Here is a 19,639-nt window from a genome sequence, read left to right on the forward strand (position 1 = left end):
TGGATATAAAATCCTGAGTCTGATTGTCAGCTGGTAATTCCATTATGGATTGTTAGGACATAATGGGCTTCTGTAGGTTGCCATAAATAATTTACAACTGAATTTTCCTACTGTGCTTATTCCTATTAGGAGAAAATTGCTTCTCTCTGTAAGTTGCACATGTTATTGTCCCTGCCAGTTCTTTTCTGATTTAGACAGCCTTCTCTTTGGGGCAGGGACTTAGGCTACTTATATTTCTTGAAATGCAAAGCATGTCTCTGGTGCTTTATAAAATGCTGAGCAGGTCCAAAGAGCAGGTTAAAAGCCATGGGGATAAGGTGGAGAGAGACAAATGTTTTCAAGTGCTGCAGATATTTTTTTTTCTTTTAGGAGTTGTAAAAATTCCCTTTGTCCTGCTCCCCACAAAAAAGAGAGAATAAATAAGTTACTGACTGTAATTAGTCATAGACAAGAGAGATCAAACAGAGGTGTTGTAGAATTTGGGAAGGTGGTTTTGCTGTGCTAATCACCCAGCAATTGTGATTGTTATTAGGCTTAGTTGTGCAACAGGTTCAACCTCTCTAATCCAGAACTCTCTCATCCAGAAACATCCATTGTCCAGAATGATTTTAGTTAGCTGGATGTGCACTTTTCATGGGTGTGACCAAGCTTCCCATGGTCCCATAAAGTTTATTTATAGCCGCTGGTCCTGGCTCTCTGTGCTGCTGTTGAGCTCTCAATTACCCCTACATGTCTTCAAAGTGCCCAGCAAGCAGTGGAAGTGCTAGTAATGTTGCTAAGCATAAGCATGGTTGTTATGCTTTATCTACTTATTTCCTTGGGCCAATACAGTAAAATTGTGTAACAACACTAACACTTTGCTTTGGAGAGAGCTGATTAACCTTGGCGAGGCATGGACTTATGTAGGGTGTATCAGTACAGTCAGACATTATTAAGCAGCATTGCAAGTGCTGTTCTATAGTTGCCTTGGTGAAATAAAAATGAAGACACACTCTCACTACAATATTGACCTCCCGTGTTTCGGCAAATTCTCAGGTTAGGTACCGGTCAGGTCCCCAGGTTGCTGGACTTCAGAGGTTCAACTTGTAGTGTGAGATTTAGAGCCTTTGCTAGCTCAGAACCAAAGAAGGAAGCCCCAATGTGCATGAATTGAGCTTGGTTGATTATCCTGAAAGCTGCATGTATCTCTATTTGTTGCCTTCTGGGTGATACTGCAGGGAGGGGAAAGTCTGATCTATCTCATAATTCTCCATTATACCCAAGAATGGGACACTGCATTCTTCTAGCATGGCTGGTTGGGAGATATTTGAAATTCTTCCTCTAGATATGGAACTTTCTGTCTTGCAGCCCTAGTATCTGGGGAAACGTAGAGCCAGTTTTTTATGTGATTTAGTCAGAGGAGAGACTTGTGGTTGGGATCATACTTTTTGTCCCAAGCTGTTGCTGGTATATACCTAGATAGGAGAAACCAGAAGAAACTCTTTTTTTCAGAGGATAATTGCCCAGGTTGCATGGCTGTGATTATAAATTCCCACAAGTGTGTCTAGAAAGTGAGAATAATTTAGAAGCAATATATCCATAATGCTATATTTAAAAAAAAAAAAAAGCAAGCCCACAAATTTCCATGCCAGTTGTCTTGGCACTGAAGGGAGTTGTGTTTAATAGTCTAGTGAATTAATTTGACTTTATTTTGTTTAGATTGCAAAGTGTCAAGAAACTACTGTGCATGAGAAGTTTTGTATTTATTGAATAAAGTTGTAGTTTTAATTAAATTGCTTGAGATAAAAAATAAACTCAATAATAATGAAGGATTACAACAATCCCCATATTGACTGGTACATGACACCTCAAAATGTAATGCAGAGATGAAGTTTCTTCACTCCTTACATGACTGCTTCTTATAGCAGCTGGTTCTAGAACCTACAAGAGGAGAGGCAATTCTTGATTTAGTCCCAAGTGGAGTGCAGGAGCTGGTCCAAGAGGTGACTACAGCTGGACCACTTGGAAATAGTGACCATAATATTATGAAATTTAGCATCTTGGGGTTGGAAAAACAGCACAGCAGCCCAACACTGTGGTATTTGATTTCAGAGAGGGGAATTACACAAAAATGAGGAGGGTTAGTTAAACTTAAATTAAAAGGCACAGTGCCAAAAGTAAAATTCTTGCAAGCTTCATGGAAACTTTTCAATGACACCAGAATAGAGGCACAACTTAAAAGTATACCCCCAAATTAAAAAAAACACAGTAAGAGAGCCAAAAAAAGTGCCACCATGGCTTAACAGCTAAGTAAAAGAAGCAGTGAGAGATGAAAAAAGGCATCGTTTAAAAAGTGAAAGTTAAATCCTAGTGAGGAAAATAGAAAGGAGCGTAAACTCTGTTAAATGAAGTGTAAAAATATAGTTAGGTCAAAAAGGAATTTGAAGAACAGCTAGCCAAAAATTCAAAAAGGAATTGTAAACCTTTTTTTAAGTATATCAGAAGCAGTAGGCCTACTAAGCAACCAGTGGGGCCACTGGATGATTGAAATGATTGAAATACTAAAGGAGTACTTGAGGACAACAAGGTCGTTGCAGAGAAATTAAATGAGTTCTTTTGCTTTCCAAACCTGAGCCATTCTTTTTAGGTGACAAATCCTGAGGAATTGTTCCAGTCTGAGCTGTCATTAGAGGAGGTTTTGGAACAAATCGATAAACTAAAGAGTAACAAGTCACCAGGACCAGATGGCAGTCACCCAAGAGTTCTGAAGGAACTCAAATATGAAATTGTGGAATTAGTAACTGTGGCTTGTAACCTATCCTTTAAATCAGCTTCTGTACTAAGTGACTGGAAGATAGCTAATGTGACACCTATTTTCAAAGAAGGCTCTAAAATGATCCTGACAATTATAGATCAGTAAGTAATGTCAGTTCTGAGCAAATTGGTTGAAACTATAGTAAAGAGCAGAATTGTCAGACTCATAGATGAACATAATTTGTTAGGGAAAAGTCAACATGGTTTCTGTACAAGGAAATCATGTCTCACTAATCCACCAGAAGTCTTTTGAGGGGGTCAACAAGCATGTGGACAAGGGGGATCCAAATGGATATAGTTTACTTAGATTTCAAGAAAGCCTTTGACAAGGTTTCTCACCAAAGGCTCGTAAGGAAAGTAAGCTTTCGTGGGATAAGAGGGAAGGTCCTCTCATGGACTGATAACTGGTTAAAGGATAGGAAACAAAGGGTAGGAATAAATTATCAGTTTTCAGACTGGAGAGAGGGTCTGTACTGTTACATATACCAGGCCTGCACAACTCGGAAAGCGGCAAGGGCCATATTACTCCAAAAAAAAACCCAGCTGCAGGCCACAAGTAGGGATGCTCTCCCAAAAAATACCAAACACGCAGGCTAAAAATTTTTGTCGAGCGCAAAAAAAGACAAACAAAAAAACCCACCACACGTGTCTACACTTGGCCCCCTGGCATTTGTCTCTCCTGCACCCTGCCCCTTGATGCCTTCCCCTTTCTCCTGGCCTGCCCCCCTGCCCTCAGCACAAGCCCCTTCTCCTCCCCTACCTGTCTTCTGCCTTCCAGGTTGCAGGGCTGCTGGAGCCTTTTTGAATCTGGCGGTCGCCAGCTGTGACGTCATGATGCCACGTCACGCCAGCGTCCTGGTGTCCTGCTTTCTGGCTCGCGCCCTGTCTTCTCGCACCGGAGCTGCATGCAGGCAGCCCGGCAGCGAGAATCGCTGCACTTCCCCCTCCCCAGCAGCGCTCCGCTCCGCTCCGCTCCTCCACCCACCAGTGGAACGGATGGGGCCGCGCCGCCCGTAGTCGGCACGGGCCGTACAGTGAGCCCCTGTGGACCGCATGTTGTGCAGGCCTGACCTATCCTATTCAACATATTCATAAAATATCTGAAGAAAGGGGTAATCAGTGAGGTGGCAAAACTTGCAGATGATACTAAACTGCTCAAGATAGTTAAGTACAAAGCAAAATGTGAAGAGCTTCAAAATGATCACAAAAAACTAGGTGATTGGGCAACAAAATGGCAAATGAAATTTAATGTTGATAAATGCAAAATAATGCATATTGGAAAAAATAATCCCAACTATACATATAAAATGATGGGGACTAAATTAGCTGTTACCACTCAAGAGAGAGATCTTTGAGTCATTGTGGATAGTTCTCTGAAAACATATACTCAGGCTACGTCTACACTGGCAGCTTCTTGCGCAAGAACTGTTTTGTGGAAGAGTTCTTGCGCAAAAAGTCTTCCACAAGAGTGCGTCTACACTGGCATGTGCTTTTGCGCAAGACCATCCATGGCAGTATGAACGCTCTCTTGTGCAAGAAAGCTCTGATGGATATTTTAACTATAGGGGTTTCTTGCGCAAGAAATTCATGTTGCCTGTCTACACTGCCCTCTTGTGCAAGAGGGCTTATTCCTTGTGGGGAGAGGAATAACTCTTCTGGAAGAAGCCCTGTTTTCCGACGCTGTACTATAAATTTACTTGTGCAAGAATGCGTGTGCAGTGTAGACATCCAGCAAGTTTTTGCGCAAGAACAACTGTTCTTGCGCAAGAAGCTGCCAGTGTAGACATAGCCTCAGTGTGCACCAGCAGTCACAAAAGCAAGCAGAATGTTAGGAATCATTTAAAAAAGGGATAGAGCAGCAGTTCTGAACCGCCGGGCCATGGCCCACTGCTGGGAGCTCTGGGAGCCACGGCTGGGGAACACCGCTCTTGCTGTGGCTGTTGGGAGAGGTGTGTCCTGCCCCATCTTTAAGCCAACCAGCGCTGGGCAGGAGCAGGGTCTTGGAAGAGTGCTTCCCTGCATGGTGGGAAGGCCACGTGGGGAAGTGCTCTTCTGTGGCCAGGAGGAGACCCCACGCTGCGCAGCAATCCCGCCATGCTCCACAGCAATCCCGCCACGCAGGGAAGCACTTTTCTGCATCCGGAGGAGACCCTGCCACTTCCTGGCTCTGTTTGGCTGAGAGGCAGGGCAGGACATGCCTCTCCCAAAAGCCACAGCAGGACGGGAGGTACTGGGCGGTGTTCCCCGGCCCCCAGAGCCGCTGTGACATGGGCAAAAGCGCAGGGCTAGGTACGGGGTGCTGGGCTCCAGGGGCGGGGCTAGTGAGGGGGGTTCTGGAGGCTGAGCTAGTAGTGGGGGGACTGGGGATGGGGCTAATATTGGGGGTTGGCACTGGGGAGGTTTTGGGGAGGTTGGATGCAGTGGGGCTCTGGAAACAGGAGGCTGGTACTAGGGAGTTTTGTGGTGGGGGACTTACACTCGGGGGAGTCTGAGGGCAGGATGCTGGCACTGGGGGGTTGGGTGCAGGGGACTCTGGGTCAGTGGCTGGTGCTGCGGAGTAGTGGAGGGGTTGGGCTTCTAGGGGTTAGGGCTGGGCTTTTGGTGAACCCTGCAGCACCCCAGCTGCTCTGCCCCAGGCGTCCAGATTCAGCCTGCTGGTGAAACTGACGCTGCTGGTAAGTTTCAGCAGCGGCTGAATCCTGACGCCTGGGGAAAAGCAGCTGGGGTGCTGCCGAGTTGGTCCCGTAGCGCCGCCCCTCGGCACTGCGGGACCAACCCAGCAGCACCCCAGCTGCTCTGCCCCAGGGGTCCCCAAGTCAGCCGCTGCTGAAACAGATCAGCGGCTGATTCCAGGAAGCCCCGGGCAGAGCAGCTCTGCCCAGGCATCCCTGATTCAGCTGCTGCTGGTCAGTTTCAGCAGCGGCTGAATCGGGGACCCCTGGGGCAGAGCAGCTGGGGTCCTGCCAGGCTGGTCCCGCAGCGCCGTCCTTTGGCGCTGCGGGACCAACCCGGCAGCACTCCAGCTGCTCTGCCCCTGGCATCCCCAAGAGCAGCTGGGGTGCTGCCGGGTTGGTCCCGCAGCCCCAAGGGGCAGCGCTACGGGACCAACCGGGCAGTACCCCAACTGCTCTGTCCCAGGCGTCCCCAAGAGCAGCTGGAGTGCTGCTGGGTTGGTGCCGTAGCGCCGCCCCTCGGCACTGCGGGACCAACCCGGCAGCACCCCAGCTGCTCTATTGCAGCTCTGCCCCAGGCTTCCTGGAATCAGCCGCTGATCTGTTTCAGCAGCGGCTGAATCGGGGACCCCTGGGGCAGAGCAGGTGGGGTCCTGCCGGGTTGGTCCCGCAGCGCCGTCCTTTGGCGCTGCGGGACCAACCCGGCAGCACTCCAGCTGCTCTGCCCCAGGCGTCCTCAAGAGCATCTGGGGTGCTGCCGGGTTGGTCCCGCAGCCCTGAGGGGTAGCGCTACGAGACCAACCTGGCAGCACCCCAGCTGCTCTGCTCCCGGCTTCCCCGATTCAGCTGCTGGTCAGTTTCAGCAGCAGCTGAATGGGGGAAGCCTGTCCGGCTGCCCCAGCACTTCCGGGTTCCTGATGGTGCCGGACCATCAGGAGTCCCGGAGCATTGGATGCTGGACTAGTGGAGTTTTACTGTAGATAAACTGAGGGAGGGTAAGTCCATCAATGGCTATTAGTCAGGATGAGCAGGAATGGTGTCCCTAGCCTCAGTCAGAAGCTTGGAATAGGTGACAGGGAGGCATCACTTGATAATTACCTGTTCTGTTCACTCCCTCGGGGGCACTTGGCATTGGCCACTGTTGGAAGACAGAATAGTGGGCTAGATGGACCTTTGATCTGACCCAGTATGGCTGGTCTTACATTCTTATCTGTGATTCCTTTGTTTAACCTATAAAATGATTTTGTGCATACACTATGATTAAAAATAACACACCTTTCCTTGACTGAGGTCAGTATTAAGATCCCCATTGCATATTAAGAGAAGAGTTATGAGCCTGCCACTGGTGGCTTAAAGGTCATTTGTCTCTTCTGAACAAACTGGGAAGGGGCATTTCAGTTCAGAAGCCACTCCACTAAGCATATCTGCCATTGTGCTTTCAGATGTTCCAATCTAGGATCAGTCAGGAAGAGCATCTCTGGTGAGCTGCATTACTGCTAAGATGGAAATGGGTAGAGGTGGGTGTCTCAGATATCCAAGAGACAAGAGCTTTACAGATCAATGTCAACAGCTCTAATGTTTATACCATGGATGCTAACTGCAGAACTTTCTTCTCTTTTAACTTGTCTTTCTAGGTGGGCTTTGGGGAGTTGCCGTTTGACAGCACTGACAACTTTAGCAGCTGCCCTGATGTGTGTTTTCGAGTAGCAGATTACAACTTTTTATGCCATAAGGTATGCACAGACATTTAGAAACATCCCAGGCCATGTACGTCCTTCCCGTGCACATAGTAGGAGATAGATGCACTGCAGAGGTAGCTAAACTTAAAGCACTCTTCTGAATGAAACATCCTGGTCTGCCTCCCTTACTGCAATTCACGAACCTGCTTACTTTGTAAGAATCGTCTACATTATGCCTTGTGCTGTCAGCAACAAATCTCAGCCTGTTGCTGGAAGTGTTGGATCCTTAATAGTTCAGCATGACTCAGTGTGTAAGGGTGGAACTGGAAACAGTATTCAGGAATCCTGACTCCCAGGCCGCTAACTAGAAATATATTACTGTTCTAAATTAACAGTCACTCCAGTTAGTATCTCTTTTTTTTGCTTTGAGGACAGTAATGTTATAAAAATAAGACACAAAAGGGATACGAAAAAAGAGAAGCCTATTAGAGTATTGAGCTAAAAGCACAGCAGAGGTTCTGCTACTGATGCTGTGCTTTGGAGCTTGCTTAATGAATTCCTCAGAGTTGATCCCTGGCCCAGTGCTGTCTGGCTCAGTGTAGCAGAAAGGGAGATGCTAGCATTGGGTTTTTCTTTTCCCATGCAGGCATTTTTCTGTGGTCGCAGTGATTATTTCAAAGCCCTCCTTGAGGATCATTTTAGTGAGAGCGAGGAGCTGCAGACTCAGCCCACCATCCCTGTGGTGACACTTCATAACATCTCAGAAGACATCTTTATCAGGGTCCTCTACTACATCTACAGTGATGACACAGAGGTGAGACCAGCCTACTCTCTCCTTGCATTGCCTTCAAGTAATGGCCAAATGTCTTTGTGAAAGTGTCACCCTATAGTCTCCTACTGCTGGTTTGTTAGATACCACTCACCAATTATCCAGAGCTTGAAGAACCTCTGGAATCCAAATACTTGTGTATCTGTTTTATCCATGTTGTAGGCTCTGCCAGGAATTTATTTCCTGAATAACTCAATGCAGCTGCTCCTAAATGCTACGTGTATCTTGCATCCTAAATTAAATACCATATACATTAGAATGCATGTTACTTAGGCCAGATACATAATGCATGAATTGTCTGGTTGTATATTCTTCTCCACGGAATGTTGTTGTGCTGCACTGACTGCTTTCAAAGGTACATGATCAGAATTTTGCCACTAGATGGCACCTGAAAACATTTTAGCATGCCTGCAAATCTGTTAAGAGGCCTGCTTGTTTACCATTGGCATTGCAGCCTATCTTTGCATTTAAAACACAAGTTATTTAAAACACAAGTGCATAGATGTCTCACTCAGGGATGCTAAGCACATAGGTCCCCTGCCTCAAAGAACAAACAGTCTAATTAAAAGTGCAGCCAGTGCTAGACCTCTTTTGGCAGTATTGAAGGAGTTAATGGTGCTGATGAGCCAGTTTTTCTCCAAAGCTTAAGGCTTTCCTGTCTGAGTCAGGCTGTACCATTCCTGCTCTGGGTTGCCCTTTGGTATTGGTGTGCTGCGAGCCCCTGCAGAGCTTGCAACCTTATTCCTTGTGACCAGCTTAGCTAAGGACAGCAATACAGAATCTGTGGGAGGCAGGGAGGTGATTTGTAAGGCAGGAAGTCACTGGCTAGCATGCTGTGTTGTCAGCAATACCCCATAGAACTTCCTCACAATAACTCATTCTGCTCAAAGCCTCCCATTGTCTTCACTCTGGAGTGCATGTGAAGTGGGTGGTGTGGAACCCTAAGGCTCATCAGAATCTTGTGTGTCAGTTCTGCAGCCAGACCCAGTTCTGCTACACCTCTTTGAACCTGGCACGCTTTCTTTCTGGAAGTGTTTCCAAACCAGAGCGCTGAGTGCAGCTTTTTCATCCACATAGCGCTTACCAGTTTGTGTAAGCACGTGCCTGCTGGTCCACCTCAGTTAAAAACAATTTACTACCATTTATAAAATTGTTATTCATCTTTTCCAGTGGCTATTTGAGTCCCAGGGCAAATGAGCTTTTGTAGAAAGAGGCCATCTGTTTGAAAAATGATATTAATACTGTCTGGATTATTTTTCCTGGTAGATTGTCAAAGTTCAGTACCTCTTTTTTTATTTTTCTTCCCAGGCTTAAGTCCTGCCTAGCACTGACATAAGAAAATCCCCACACTGCATGACTTGATCTTTTTCAAAAAATTGACATTTCTGTCACTGTTGTGTCCTTCCCTGCAGCCTGTATTATCAGTGGAAGGGGAATGTGTGGGCATGTGGTTTCTGAGTAGGAAAAAATAAGCAGCTAAGTGGAACTTTTTGTGTGTTTATATATAAAGGGAAGTTTTAAAAGAAATTAGGTGGGCTGTGTCCCTTGCTCGCTATGCTCGCCAGTCCCCCTATCCTCGCCAGTCCCTGCCTGTAGTCCCTGTCCCTCGGCCCCTCTCTGACTGCCTAAGGAGAGTCAGAGCAGAGCCAGGGGGCAGCAGCAGAGTCTCCTCCCTGCACTCAGGGACCCAGTGGGGAACTGCTGCCTCTGCCTTCCTCGGGCCAGGTGCTCAGGCCACTGCCTGCCTGGCACTCCAGCCTTGTGCTTCCCTCCCCTGCAAGATTTGAGTGCCAGCACCGGCTTCCTACAGGAGGAGGGCTAGGAAACCCCCGTGAGGGGAGGCCTCACAGCTCTGGCCCTCCCAGGAGTGGGGAGGCCACATGGCTCTGGCCTGCTGGAGTACCAGAGAGGAGGCAGAGGGACTGTGGGAGGCAGAATGACATGATGTCACTCTGTCATCCCGCAGGAAAAGTTTTTTTTTATCTAGAGAGAAACATCACTGATTCTGATTTATTTCATTTTATTGAACAGTGATCAATTGAGCACTGATGTATTCAGTTCAATTCAAATGTTCAAGACCTAGATTCCCAAAGCGTCATGCTAGATGTCACAGCAGAGAGACTAGAAGTTACTGTGGGGCCGAAACAAGCATTGTGTGGTAAAATTCTCCTAAGGAAGGGGTAGACAGTGTGCAAGCCTTGCGTGCAAAAATCATGAACTTGAGAAAGGTATAAAGAGGGCTTTGAACTATAAGTATAGTGAGAGGGAGCACAGATCTGGAAGACCTGCTTCTATTATACAGGCATGGGCAAAATACAGCCTGTGGGTTGGATGCAGCCTGCCAAGCCACCGGTTCAGCCCATAGATGCTGTGGAGAGCCCCAGGTAGGCCCTCTGCTTGCCTCGCCCCACCCACACACCATTCAGAAACACGACTGCAGGGCTGTTTTTCAAAAATTTTGAGTCTGGAGGGGTGGGGGGAAGATTTAGGAGCTGCTCCCGCCCCTAGCACAATCCCATTGGCCAGTTTTTGGCTAGAAACCAGCCAGTGGGAGTTGCCTGTTTGAATAACAGGCAGCCATGAAGCACAAGTGGCTCCAGAACACATGGCTGCTGCCTGTGCTAGGGCAGAGCAGGCAGGGATGTTCCCTCTAAGCTGCATGGCAGCACAGCTTCACGGGTGATTGATCAGCCCCAGCCAGTCAGTCAGTCAGCTCCGTGCATGGAGCACTGAGCTGCTGACTAGGTGTGGCTGATCAATCACCTGTGAAGCTGTGCTGCTGCACAGCTTAGAGGGAGCACTGGCTGGCAGGGAGGCAGATTCAGGAACGAGCTGCTGGCTGATAAGTCTCCTGGTCAGACCTGCCTCTGGCACCCCAGCCCCTCCCTTCCCCAACTCTCTGCCCCCCAACTCCACATATCCAAATCCTCTGTCCCCCTCCTGTGCTCCTATTCCCTGCCCTCGGTCACAGTCCAACCCCCTGCACCGCAGTTCAGTGCTGCAGGTCACAACTGCCTCCTTCATCCAAACTCCCTCCCTTACCCCAAGCTCCCTTCTGCACCCAACCTCTGTCTGAGACCCCTGCACCTCCTCCATTAATATCATGGAAGATTGCGGCCCTCAACCACTTTCCAAATTTTTGGAGTGTGTCGTCCCCCCGTTCCCTCCCCCCACTCCCCCCCGCGGTCAAAAATTATTGCCCACTCCTGCTATAATGGCACTTGGTGAATAAGCCTGACAACCTTGCTGCTGCTGCTTTGAACTACCTAGCTTTGTTAACTGCTTTTTAACAGCTGTTGTAAGCCTCGGACATGCCTCCTAATGCACCTTACGTTCTTAGGTACAGTTGTTTGCCACAGTGCACAAGGATTCACCTTTCCAATCACATTCCCATTCATACTTTTCTTTCATGTTAGCAATAGCCAAACTGCATGGAAGAGAAATCTGGTTCCATGTTAATGACATAAACAGCTGATTAAAGTAAACGTCAAGGATTTGACCAGCCAGGAAAAAAAAAGAAAATAAAAGTCTGAACAAAGTTTACGATTGTGACTTTTTTGTTTTAAAAAAACCCAAAAAACTGTGTGGGGTTATAGTCATCAGACCATGCTGTTTAATAAGCTGTTGCCATATTATAGAGTAAATATCATAGGGTATGTCTACACAGCGAAGTTATTTTGAAATAACAGCGTTATTTCGAAATAACTTTACCAGCGTCTACACAGCCAAACCGTTATTTCGAAATTAAATTGAAATAGCAGAGGGCTTATTTCAAAATTGGTAAACCTCATTCCACGAGGAATAGCGCCAGTTTCGAAATTGCTATTTCAAAATAAGCGCTGTGTAGATGCTTTTTTCAAAATAGGGGGCCTCCAGCTCTTCCCAGGGTGCCCTGGTGGCCACTCTGGGCACAACCAAGGAAACTCCTCCCCCTCCTCCCCTCCCTGGAGCCCTTAAAGGAGTAAACTCTGGCCACAGTGCCTGTGCCAGCTCCAAGCCTGCCAGTCCAGAGCCAACAGTCACTGCACCTGACTCAGTGGCCCCAGCATGAGCCAGGTAGCCAGTGCCAGCCAGCCCTCCACCGCTCCCCAGGACCAGTCTGCCAGCTCCCAGGAGCCTGCCAGGGGCTGGAAAAGGTGGGTGCCTTCCTGGTCCAGTGCGGAGATCAGGGACATAATTCAGGTTTGGGGGGATGCCTCCAGCGTCCATGATCTCTACACTAAATGGAGGAATGCAACCGTGTACAGGCGGATGGCTGCCATCCTGGTCACCAAAGGCCACATGAGAACCCAGGAGCAGGTTCACATAAAGATAAAGGAGCTGCAGCAGGCCTATGCCAGGGCCACAGGGGACAGCTCCCAACCAGGGGCAGACCCAGACCCCTACTCCTATTTTGATGCCATGGACCGCATCCTGGGGGGCAGGATGGTCCGTGCCCCCTAGGTAGTCATTGGCCCTGGGGCAGAGCTTGCTGCCTCCTGCTGCCTCCCCAGCTACTGCTCCTTCTCCCACTACTTCTCCCCCTCCTGTTTCTTCCTCCCCACCCTCCCCACATCCCCAGGGATACTGAGGCCCCTGCACCTGTGGTGCTGAGAAACAGTTGGGCCGGCGAGACCCCCAACCCTGAGCTTCTCCTCCCCCTTCCTCACCTTGCCTCCCCCTGCCAGCTCCCTCCTCCCAGGTTTCCCCCTTCCCTCTCCCACCTTCTTTCCCCAGTCTCACCTTAGTTTAATTCTCCCCCCACCCCAGTTTTGTTCAATAAAGAGGCTTTGTTTTAATGAACACGTGTCTTATATTGTACAGCAGGAAGGGGGGTTACGGAGGGGTAAGTGGAAAGACGTGAGGGAGGAATGAGGCACAAGCCCCCAGTGGGGCACACCAGGGAGACTTACTGCCTGTAGAACGTGCTGCCAGGCTCACAGCAACACATCCAGGAGAATCACCATAGTGCCCAGAGGTGGCTCCGGCTCCATGCTGCAGAGTGCTGTGGTGTCCTGAGTGAGGGCAACCAGAGCATACAGAGAAAAAAATGCTTTGCTGTCCCTCAGCAAAGTAGGCAAGCAAGCAGGGAAACCTTAGAACTGGCTGTCAGGGGTCGGGGGGAGGAGGCTCCTTAAAGCACAGGTCTCCGATATCTTGTGTGGCTACTGCCTGAGGCTAACTCCTGACCTGAAGTCCTGCCAGAACCAGTTCCAGCCTGCTTTAAATGCGATTCAGTGTCCTATCAGTGTGGATGTGCTATTTCAAAATAGAAAAACGCTATTTTGAAATGCATTTAGTGTCTAGACGTGTTATTTTGAAATAAGCTATTTCGAAATAATGCTGTAGTGTAGACATACCCACTACTGTGCATTTTTATAGATTTCATTAAACTTAGTGAAAACTCTGAGTACACGTATTTAACACAGACCGGGCATGTTGATCGAATGTTAATATTTAAAAAAAAAAAAAAAAAAGTAGGTGTGCTCAGTTGTGGAGGTTTTGTTTTGTTTGTTTGTTTTTGGCAGGTAAATGCATTTTGTGTAAGTATTGAATACAAGGTAACCAAATATCTTGATTGATGTGCCTGGTCTATTAAATATGTATTTAATGTCTTATTTAAAAAAAAAAAGGCTTTGTGTTTTAATGGTTGTTTTGCTTCCTGTATTTACGTGGCAAAGGTTTGTACACTTGTTAAAACTTCCTAAATAAATTTTTTGTTTTTAGATGTATGCCAACCTAGCTGTGTCACCTAGGGGCGTGAAAAATTCACGTAGCTCAGAGAAATAGTTAAGCCGATACAAGCCCTGGCAGAGAGAGAATGCATGGTCAACAGAAGAATTCTGTCTATTTAGCTACTGCATTTTGTGGGAGGACAGATTAAACACAGTAACAGAAAAACCCCTGTCTCTTGCAATATCAAGAGTCCACACTTCAGCACTAGGGATGTAAAAAGTTGGTTTAAAAGGTAACCGTGTAACTGCAGAAAATCTTACCAGTTACATATGCTGCGGGTTCTGCAGTATAATGCTTAAATAAGCTTTATATTGCAGAGCCCACAGTGAAGCTTCCCTGAGAGTACAGCCACTTCGTGGCCACAGGGGCTGCCGGCTCTGCTCCCAAGGAGGAAGCTTTGCTGCAGCAGTGAAGCTGTTCCTGGGAGCTGAGCAGAGTGTAACAGATAAAATTAACCAATAAGCAACAGCTTGTCGGTTAATCGGTTAACAGGTCAATCACGAACATCCGTTCAACATTCAGCGCTGCAGTGCCATAGCTGTGCCTCTGTAGTATAGACATAGGCTCAGTCGCTCGTGGTGGCACACAGAGTACTTTCTTCAGAGCTGGTACTCCTGCCTGCACAGGCATTTTCCCCCTAACTGCAAGAAGTTGTCTGAAATTGGATCTGAGGGCAGTCTGTCTTTGACTGAAGCAGGTGGTGTAGGCAGGACTTTCTTTTGGTTACTCTTTTTTCTTTGCATTACCAGCTGTCCCCTGAGAATGCCTACGATGTGCTGTGTGTAGCAGACATGTACCTGTTGCCTGGGCTCAAACGTTTGTGTGGGAGAACCTTGGCTCAGATACTGGATGAGGACAATGTTGTCAATATCTGGAGGATTGCAAAGCTGTTCCAGCTGACCCGACTGGAGGACCAGTGCACAGAGTACATGGCAAAGATCATTGAGAAGGTATGCAAAACTCCTCCCTAAGATGGTTCAGGTGTGACTACTAAACGTGTATCTAAGTGTTGCCATGGTTTAATGGTTTGACTTCCGAAGATATTGGGTCATAAGTGAAATGAATTTTGTAGTCCCATCTTGGTCCTCAGTTTGACCCACTGTGCAAGTTGACATGAGTGGTGAAGAACACTACAGCTATGAAATAGCATAGGGTGACCAGATATCCCAGTTTTAGAGGGACAGCCCTGCTATTCGGGGCTTTCTGATACAAGTGCCTATTACCTCCCAGCCTGTCCTGATTTTTCACACTTGGTATGTGGTCACCTTAGAATAGGATGGAGTGCTGCAGGTCATGACTGATGTGCCCCCCAGTTCTGTGTGCAGGGAGTATGTGGGCACGTTGATCTCCATATTTGGTTCTTCCCTGGTGCAATTAGTTACATTGCCCCAAAAAGTAGTGTGGCAGGTTTAGAACAGAAGGCTATAAAAAGTAGAGGAGGGGAGATATAAAGACCTCAGATGGGGGAGATCCCTGCTCCCAGAGTAACAGGGAGGGGCTGGTTTAGAACCAGCAAAGGCAATCAGGGGCAATGGAACACCTGGAGCTAACTGCCCAGGCCTGCAGAGTCAGGCCAGCCTAGGCCAGTTAGGACACCTGGGGGTAATTAAGAAAATCAGTTCAGACTGGCTATAAAAGAAGCTGGCCTGCAGTTGTAGGGTACGTGCAGCTGGGAGGAAGGAGGTTAGTGTGGCTGGGAGTAAGAGGAAAGGTGATCACAACTAGAAGGATGAATATGAGAGACGGAAGGTGCTTGGGAAGGTGTGGGTTTGGGAGCTGTATTATAGCAGGTGTTAGGGATTCACACGAGCAGCTACTATCACAGGGCCCTGGGCTGGAACCCAGAGTAGAGGCTGGGCCTAGGTCCCCCCCAACACCCACCTCCCCATTTCCACTCGGGGAAAAGGACTGTGGAGTTTATTCTCTATTTTACCAGATGCTAGCCAACGATGAAAAGAGCTCAACAGCAAATTAGAGCCCCAGGCATGGTGCCTAAAACTGCGAGTTGCTGTGAGCCTGTAAGGCAAGCAAATCCGCCAGGAAGTGCAGGACCCATTGAGTTTTCATAGGAGCTTTGTCACAGTCGATTACAGAGACTTCCATAGGGAAAGCTTATTACTAATGGTTCATTAAATACAAAGTCTTATTACACTGGAATCATATTTACAAGGATCAATTTGAGCATTCCTTCCCACTGTGTGTTCTTTTTTTGCCATTCTCTCTGGCTGCTTGGAGATCCAGGAGTCAGTGACGTCTACAGAGAAACAGTGACCATATGGCACAGACAGTCTCAGTTCTTCTAAGTATTTTGGTTTCTAGCGGGGTCAGTAGTTTTATATAAACGGTTCTAATTAACACTCCCACGTGAGCTGCAACTTTCTTTACCTGCAGCTAAGAGGCTCTGAGAAAGGTGTGAAACTCTTTCCTGCCTGTGCAAACAGTGAAGAAAATAATTTACAAATAGTTCTTCTCACTCTGAACTGCCAATGAACAATACAAATGAGGGAACCAAGACATCAGCATATGACCAGAACTGGGTTCTGGAAAGGGGATTTGATCCCACAGCTCAGTGAATTGCATAAGCAGTGATCAGGAATGCTGAATGGTTGCCTCTGGGGCTTTGCCTAGGATAAGAATTGTAGGGCATTCCCCCATTGTTTTACTTGTGCTAAGAGAAATGGGAGTGCTGGTGTAGGGAGGACTCCAGGGAGCCACAAACTGTGTCACCTAGTGGTGCACAGAGCAAGTTGAGATGACTCAATGGTTAGATGGCCAGCAGATGTCAGCCCCTTGCATACAACAGCATTTTAAGAGAGCCGAATTGGTATTGGCAATGACGGGAAGTTCTTGGCCAAACAGTATAGTGTAGACTAGGTCTATGGTTCCATTGCAAGATGGACATTTCTTACCTGTCTCTGCCATGACAGAAGCTGTTGACATTCCCTGTGGAGTTTTTGTTTCCTGGTCTTTCTCTTTGCTTTGGGGGAAATATTGTGAGTTGTGTAAGTGGTTTCCGAACATGGCCGTGATGGACATTGACAGGTTTTGTCTGCTCTTTAGCCGTCACAAAAAAGACTGAAATGTTTTAAAGGTGCAGATTTAACAGCCCTGGGGACTGAATTTTTGTGTTTTTCCATAGAGCAGATACAGTCTTGGCAATGGCAGGAGAAGCTTCTTCTGTCGGGTGTCCATTGCTGATATGCCTGGAAGCATCCCTGTAACGTGTGAAGAGGGAATTCAGCCTCTAGGGGCTATTCAGCCCTTGGCACTCTTTATCCTCCTTGCTGGAAGTCTCATTAGAAGGTCCAACTATGGGGATTACCTTGTTTTGGTCACTTTCTCAGTGATAACTAAGCAGACACCCTCCAACTCATTTCACAAAGGCAGGTTCCTGAACTCTCTAGACTTTCACTCATTACCAGCCTGAGCTAGATTTGAACTGGTGACGTAGTAGTGAAAGGCTGAACATGGAACATGGCAATTTCCCTTCAGCTTTGCAGCTCCCCTCATAGATGCCTTGTCATGATTGCAGGATTCGGGGTGTCTGGGTGTACAGCCTGCATAGCCTCGCTACGTGTGAGCACTCCCACCCTCTTAGCTTGTTGTACGTGCTTGGCCAAATCTTCCCCGACCAGCATAGGAATGGGGTAGTCATCATAGACTGCGAAAGTCCAAGTTCCAGACCAGCCCTTGTACTGAACTGGTAGCTTGGCCGTAGGCAGGTCGAAGGGGTCGGCCTTGAAGGGTTGAATGGTGACTAGAGTCTCTGGGTCAATGGCCTTGGGGTCCACTAGAGCGTAGTGAATCACTGACACCTGTGCCCCGGTGTCTCTCCATTCGATAACTTCCCGTCCCCCCACTCTCACGGTCTCCCTCCTCTCTAGGGGGATCAGTGAGGCATCTGGGCCTGAGGCTCCTTGTGGCAACCCCGGAGTGATGAGTTGTAGCCGGCTGGTGCTCTGGGGACAGTCGGCCTTTACATGCCCCAGTCCATTACATTTAAAGCATCGCCTCACAGCTGTATCATTGGAATGGGGGGGGGCTCCCAGCAGATGGTATGGAGGAACGGGGAGAGATCTGGGGTCTTCCTGGGTGTATATAGGGCCCGTCTCTGCGAGGTGCGGATCAGGGGGATCCCCAGGTGTTGATGGGCCCCCTCAGACTGCTTTCCAGGTTGCTGTGGCCCCTCAGTTCCATCCATCTGGCCCCAAGCACTGCTGCCTCTCTGAGGTTTTTTGGTTTTCCGTCCAGGATGTACCCTCTAATCTCTCCTGGAACACCCTCGAGGAACTGTTCCATCTGCATCAGGAGAGAGATTTCTTCCCGAGTGTGGGCCTGCTCTCCAGAGAGCCACGTTTCCCAGTTTTTGAGTACACGACTAGCATGTTCGGGGAACGGTGTATTTGGGGTCCACTTGGAGGCCCTGAAGCGACACCGGGCCTGTTCAGGAGTGAGGCCCATCCTGAGTCTGGCCTCCTGCTTAAACAGTTCAAAGTCATTTGCCATGTCACCTGGCTGGTCTGCGGCTACCCCCAGTAAGGGACCAGCGATTTGGGATCTTAACTCTCTCATGTACTGATCAGGAGGAATGTTGTACCCCTGGCAGGCCCTCTCAAAGTTGAGGAAAAAGTCCTCAACATTATCCCCTACTTGGTACATGGGGAGCTTTCTGGGAGGTTCAGTGATGATGGAGGTGGGATTGTTGGGTGGGCTACCTGAGGTGTCCGGCTGCCTGGCTTTCTCCAGCGCAACTTGGGCCTCTAGTTCTGCTCGCCTCGTCCCTGCTGCGATCTTTGCCAGTTTCACCTCCTGTTGTATACGCCTGTCTTCGGCCTCTCGTGCACGTCTGTCTTCAGCCTCTCGTGCACGCCTGTCCTCCAGCTGTAGGAAAAACTCCATCTCCTTGTCAGTTAGAGGCCTGCTGGTCCTTATGGCATAATCACACACAGAAGGCACAGGTGGGGGAGAGGGAGAGCGGCAGCCGGCTGCTCCTGCCTCCTCAAGATCCCTTCCCCCGGGCTCACAGAGGTATGCTCTTGTTTCCCCTCTCTGGGGTTGGAATCTTTCCCGGTACTTAACATCATGCCGGGCTCTGAGGCTGTCTCTGCCTCAGGGTGTTGCTTAGGAAGGATTGGGTTCTCTAGGGTTACCTTACCTGATCGCAAGAGCATGTACTGGGCTCCTTCCCTGCTCTATTCTAGCCTAGCTATCCAGTTGTCCCGAAAGCTAGAAAAAAACAAACTGTTTGGGTAGGTCTGTGTCTGGCTTAAGGTCTGCCCCTCCCTGAGGCAGCCCAGAAACAAAAGAAAAAACAAAAGGAAAACTGCAAAGCTTGCAACTCAAAAGAAAACTTGTGCCCTTTTAAAAATCCTGGGTTCTCAAAATAATCCCACCGCTGCCACCATGTCATGGCTCCTTCCCCACTCTGGCATGATAAATGCAGAAGTGGGGGCCAGCAAGTGTACCCCAAAGCCTTATCTACCAGGCTTTGGTATAAAACTTCCCCCAAAATCTTAAAAACCTAGATCTTGGGAATAAAACTTCCGCTGCCACCACCCAAATGTTGCTAAAGAAACCAGGGGAAAGATCATTTGGGAAATCTCACCCCTAAAATAAAAATCAAGGCACACAATTAACCACTGCCAGATTAATAAAAAGAAAAGAAAGAACTTTTATTATTACAACAATATTCCTGTTGCAAACATAATGACTAGATAGGGAGGTAACAAAATATACTCATGGAGAAACTCCATGGGCCTAGAACTTAGTTACAAAGAAAAGCCAAAACATCTTTTAAGCAGTGCCAGAATGGTGTCTTGGAGAGAGAGAGAGACATGCTTGTCCCTCTCTGTAGCTGCAGAGAACTCTCTCAGAGAGCCAAAGGGGAGAAAGGAAAAAACCCAAAATCCTTTGTCCCAGGTTGAAAGTCCCACCTACATTCCTACTGGTCA

At 48.1% G+C, this 19,639-nt stretch overlaps 1 protein-coding gene across 3 annotated transcripts in view; it reads left to right on the top strand.

Moving 5' to 3' along the window:
* ABTB1 (ankyrin repeat and BTB domain containing 1) overlaps window positions 1–19,639 on the top strand; it is a 55,082-nt gene that overhangs the window by 31,304 nt on the left and 4,139 nt on the right. For all 3 annotated transcript variants that reach the window (XM_075938800.1, XM_075938802.1, XM_075938801.1), the window contains 3 exons: window positions 7,100–7,198; window positions 7,791–7,958; window positions 14,438–14,638. In XM_075938800.1, coding sequence (XP_075794915.1) covers window positions 7,100–7,198; window positions 7,791–7,958; window positions 14,438–14,638 — 468 coding nt within the window. The remainder of the gene's footprint in view (window positions 1–7,099; window positions 7,199–7,790; window positions 7,959–14,437; window positions 14,639–19,639) is intronic.

This window comes from Pelodiscus sinensis, chromosome 11 (assembly GCF_049634645.1).
Source record: "Pelodiscus sinensis isolate JC-2024 chromosome 11, ASM4963464v1, whole genome shotgun sequence".
Classification (NCBI taxonomy): domain Eukaryota; kingdom Metazoa; phylum Chordata; order Testudines; family Trionychidae; genus Pelodiscus; species Pelodiscus sinensis.